The sequence below is a fragment of the Mya arenaria genome, chromosome 9 (assembly GCF_026914265.1).
Source record: "Mya arenaria isolate MELC-2E11 chromosome 9, ASM2691426v1".
NCBI lineage: Eukaryota > Metazoa > Mollusca > Bivalvia > Myida > Myidae > Mya > Mya arenaria.
The window spans coordinates 66,179,281-66,184,356 of record NC_069130.1 but is presented as its reverse complement, the minus strand read 5'-3'; the positions used below and the strand labels follow the sequence as shown (position 1 = coordinate 66,184,356).

The following is a 5,076-nucleotide window of genomic DNA, read 5'->3' as shown; positions in this document are numbered from 1 at the left end:
TGTCTCACTGCAATATATTTTTCTGTATTCAGAAAATTTAATTTTATATTGTTTTTTTTCTGTTCTTTGAATCAACGTTGTAGAATGTCATCAATGTTAAAAAAAGGTTCCATATTGCAATGTGTTTTTCGTGACTGTCTATATAGTAATGTTCAGTTTAAATTAATATAACCATTGTTTTAAGAATCGAAAAAATTCATTATATCATGATTGAACTTTCTGGTATTCTCAAACGAGATGCTTATTTGTAACAATATAATTATGATAAAGGACGTATAGACTCTTGAACTTTAGTTTATATACATATTTCCTTTTTTTCCTAATATTTGGATTTATATTAGTTTGGCGTCATTGTTAGGGTTTTAATTGTTAATAACGGTATTTGCAATCAATGGCACTTTATCAAACAATTTTGATGAAAAGAAGCATTTATTTCAACACGTAAAATGTGCAAAAATTACAAAAAGTAAAACAATATCACAACATTTAATTTTATCGTATCTTCTTCAGGACGAAAATTAATCACATTTGTAGTAAATTAATTCGACAGACAGTGCGTAGAACCTCAAAAGTAACAACCTAACACAGTCTGTATTTCAGTGCGAAATATCATGAAAATAATCACAACAATTGAAACGTATGTAACATCTGAAGAGTCAATAACAGATATCTTTAACGAAGGGTCTAAAATGTGTAAACACATCACAAAAAGATGTCCAAAGATAAAACACTAAGAATTAACACGTGTGAAGTAAGTTTAATTTTACACACACATCATTCGATGACAAAATTTTATGGCAAATGTCCTTTTGTTTTCGTTGTCTTCATGTCTAAGGCAAGATCTATAGTTGACGCTGGTGTACTAAAATAATTCACCAATATCACCAAGGGAAACAACAAGTCGAGTTAAGTTAATTAGTGATATATCGTTTGTAATTAAACAATTGTCAATTAAATAAAAAAAACATTTTTGCAAAATCTAATAATTTGCAAAGAGCTTCTACAAAAAGGGAAATATCAACGCATAATTTGAGAAAAAAAGGTATTGTAAAACATCAGAAACATATCGAATTATATCAACAATTCAAATGTCGTATGTATGTTGGTGACGAAACAGCAATGGTGTTTATTGCAGCAACCAATACTGTGCAAAAATGGAACAAACCAAAGAAATTGTAACAATAATCTACTTGAAGACCTTTAAGTATAAAGAGTTACACTTAAAAGCGTTAAAATAAACTTAGTATTCAACGGCCAGTTAAATTCATTTTCTTTAAATGAATTAATTGTGGTTGCGCTAATCCTAAACACAACGATGAAATGTATATGCTCATTTTAACAATAAATGTTCTATTACGTTCTGTCATGTTCCGTTCCGTTCTCTTCTGTTCTGTATTAGTATTTGGAGCATGATTTAAATGTAAGAAATAGAAAGTAAAATGGTTGGAAGCGCGAAATTCCCGGGAGATAAAATGAACAAAGATCTCATTCGATTGGCCAGGCACTGATCAAGGGCTATAAGAAAGAATGATGATTTTTATTTTTTCAACTGCAATTACGTATTCTCTATTTCGTCTTAGATTAAATGAACTTTGGTGTCTTTTTTCAAACATTTTGATCCAACAGGGTGGTAATTAATCTAGACTATGTATTGCAATATATTTATCGTTGGTTGTACTTTCAGTCAGTCCCGATATATATATATATATAATCTAGGTTTGTTTATAAACCCTAACCTTAACCCATCGGGACTGACTGAAAGTACAACCAACGATAAATATATTGCAATACATAAACTAGATTAATATATAGTATGAATGCAATGTGCTGTTTGTTGAGTTTTGTACTGTTTTTTTCATGTTTCTTGTTTGTGTTTTTTTTGTTTTTATGTTCTATGTCTTTGGCGTTTACCTAGTGTCATTAAACCGGGTTTATGTTTAAACTTTTTGCTACTGAGCTTGTTTCTGTAGTTCCTTTGCATAAATATTGATGCCATAATGACTTTCAATGTTTCATCATCGACATCAACTTTATACACAGATATGCGATAGTAATCTTCCTATAACTAGCATTTTCATGCTACCCACGATTCTGAACGAAAACTAAAAATATGACCATTTTGCACTTAGTTACTGATTGTTAGTACGAAGGGTTGAGCAGGTATAATCTAACCCAAATATCAATGTTTCGTTAAGGATAACATTTTCGTGTCAACCGAGCCGATAACATACCGTGATATCATGTTTCCGTCAACATCGGGCTTTATACTATGCATACTAGACCTAAAGAACGGGAAAGATTTCTGCATTTAATATGATTAGTGTTAAACATCAGGTATGAAATCTACTGGCAAAACGGTTGTCGTCTTTTGTGTTCTCGGTTTACTTATAATATTAATTCATTTCAAATATAATCACATTTGTCATGGACGACTTGGAAAATCCATGTTAACTCAAAGAAGCAATGAAGTTAATGACAATGCAGTGCGCGAATGTCGGTATGTCTTTCTGGATTTGGGTTCAAACAAAGGTGTGCAAGTTCGGAAATTATTTGAACCTAATCTTTATCCAAAGGCTTTAATAATCCCCGTATTCGACCGGGTTTTTGGAAATATCTTCGAAAGGCAAAAATATGCCTGTGCATTTGGCTTTGAAGCGAACCCGAGGCATATGAAAAGACTAAAATTTATTGAAGAGTCGTACAAAAACAAAGGCTTCCAAGTGGATTTTTACAACCTTGCTGTTTCAGATAGGGACAATGCCATAGTAACAATCTTTTCGGAAACAAACTTTAATCTGGATTGGGGAGCAGGAATTTTAGACCAAGCCATCAACAATAAGGCCAATATGACAAGGTATAAGGTACACACAGTGGATATAGTGAAATTCATCGTTGAAACAATAAATCCTTTGAAACCAAAAGCAGTTTTTATGAAGATGGACATTGAAGGCTCGGAGTTTTTGGTAGTGCCTCATATGATAAAGAATAAGGTTTTGTGCAAGGATATCATAACATCAGCGGGTATCGAAATCCACAAATGGGCAGGAAAACCACTGAATATGTCATTAGACATGAGAGAATTAGAGCATAATTTGAAACAACAGGAATGTGTTCCAACAAGTGTTATTCCGCTTGACGATGAAACATATAACATGGACGTAGCAATTAATCCGGATAGCTGATCAATTAACCACCTATCTGTATTATATGCATATACAATTTAGGGACGGATCCAGCATTTGAAATTAAATAATGGCATTTGTAATAACTTGTAGCCCAACACATGTGATCATTTGTTTATTAAATGTTTTTTTTTTATACTTTTGACAGAGATGAATAAAATTGAGAGTAAACTGACATTAAATAGGGGGAATATGGGGCGCAGTGACCTTCCAGCAGAAATCGAAATAAATATGCTTTGGTTTAGACATTTTCTATTTCGATCTAACATTAACAATTAATTCAGTTCAACAAATTTTGAGCATAATCATAATTATTAAAGACCAAATATGTTATGCAAAAAAACATGAGCTTTTCCAAAAAAACAAACATTTGTGTAGACAGAATTGAGAAGAAGGGTTTTAAGCTTATGTTTTGCATTTATTTCTGGATGTGGTCAAAGATATGTTTGTTTGTCAGATATGAGACTTCCATCGATCCAAAGTTTAATAGTTGAAGAGACAAATGACCAACGGAGGATAACTATCCAACTGGAATATTTTGTTGCACGTTATATTTTGGACAGGTGACGAAATAGTGGCAGGTATCCTTAATTTCACCGCATTGACAATAATGACTGTTTTTTTTTTATTTTTAGAATAGCTGTTTAATGAGATTACTACACTGCATATGCAACCTAGCATGATTAAAACAATATCTGCGGTCACCTTCCTAGTAGAAATCAAGAACATGTTTTATGTTCTTATTTAGTTTGTATCTAAAAGAAGGCACAGGAGGCGATGAACGAATTTCTTCCGGTATGGCTTTCCATGCGGATGAAGTTGATGGTAGAAATAAACTCGTTTACAACTGTGATTTATATTAAATGTTCAGGTTAGCTGCATTTCAAAGAATGTACGAAGAAGAATCGGCAACTCTTGATGGAATCAGTGAAGTTAGATACGCTGGTGCTAGTGAGTGGAACATCTTGTAAAATACTTTATATAGTAAAAGGTTTATGTTAATGTCGCCTTTCCTTAAGTAATTCGATTCCAGGTTCAACATAAAGATTAGTCAAAGATACTAGTCGCTTTACACCGGCTATAATTCTCGCCGCCTCATGTTGAACGATTTCTAAATCGTCCTAATCTGCTTGCGTTAGACTATCCCAGACTATATCGGTTTACTTCAACATAGCTTAAGAAATGTAAAATATATACTTTCATGCAACGTACAAAGAACGTATTGGAATGATCGTGTGTGGTAAATTCGCTGCCAAGCCGTCTGTTTCACGGATTATATACAATCGTGCCATTAACAGGTGCTGAAGATTAGACGCCGAAAAGTTTGAGTGTAACTTCAGAAATTTGAGTATTATTCATGAATTGCAAGAGGTGCAAAGGCATATTAGAGTTTCTACAGAAATGAAACAACTTGGTTTTCATATGATTGAATGTAGCAAGTCATCTTTATGCCAACATATGCAAAGTTTAGGTAATCAGTAAGTTGCTGAGCAGGAAACACAGGGTACTCAACACTTAATTACAAGAGTGTATCATCTGCGATGAGTCGTATGTCTGATTGTACATCAAAACAAACAATTACATTGATGTAGATAAGAAAGAGCAAAGGCCCAAGAATTAAGCCTTGTGGGTCTACAGCTGGTATTGAACTTGTATCAGTCAATAAACAGACAGAACATTACGTTGTTATCGTTTACTGATATAATCACAGATCAATAACAAACAAGAACCGGTAATACCACGAAGTTTATTGATAAGACCTTCATGCCATACCCGATCAAAGGCTTTCAAATTATCACAAAATACTGCTCTTACTTCTTAACCTTTATCCAGATCGAGGCAAAAAGAATGATCGATTGATACGAGCTAGTTGACAGTGGAATCCTTAGAAACA

The 5,076-nt window shown here is 33.1% G+C and overlaps 1 protein-coding gene across 1 annotated transcript; it reads left to right on the top strand.

The window, feature by feature from the left end:
* Positions 1–2,208: 2,208 nt before the first annotated feature.
* On the top strand, positions 2,209–4,863 carry LOC128203016 (uncharacterized). Its single transcript, XM_052904260.1, has one exon. It carries the CDS (start codon positions 2,337–2,339, stop codon positions 3,180–3,182), a length of 846 nt encoding a protein of 281 aa, XP_052760220.1. The 5' UTR covers positions 2,209–2,336; the 3' UTR covers positions 3,183–4,863.
* Positions 4,864–5,076: the final 213 nt, after the last annotated feature.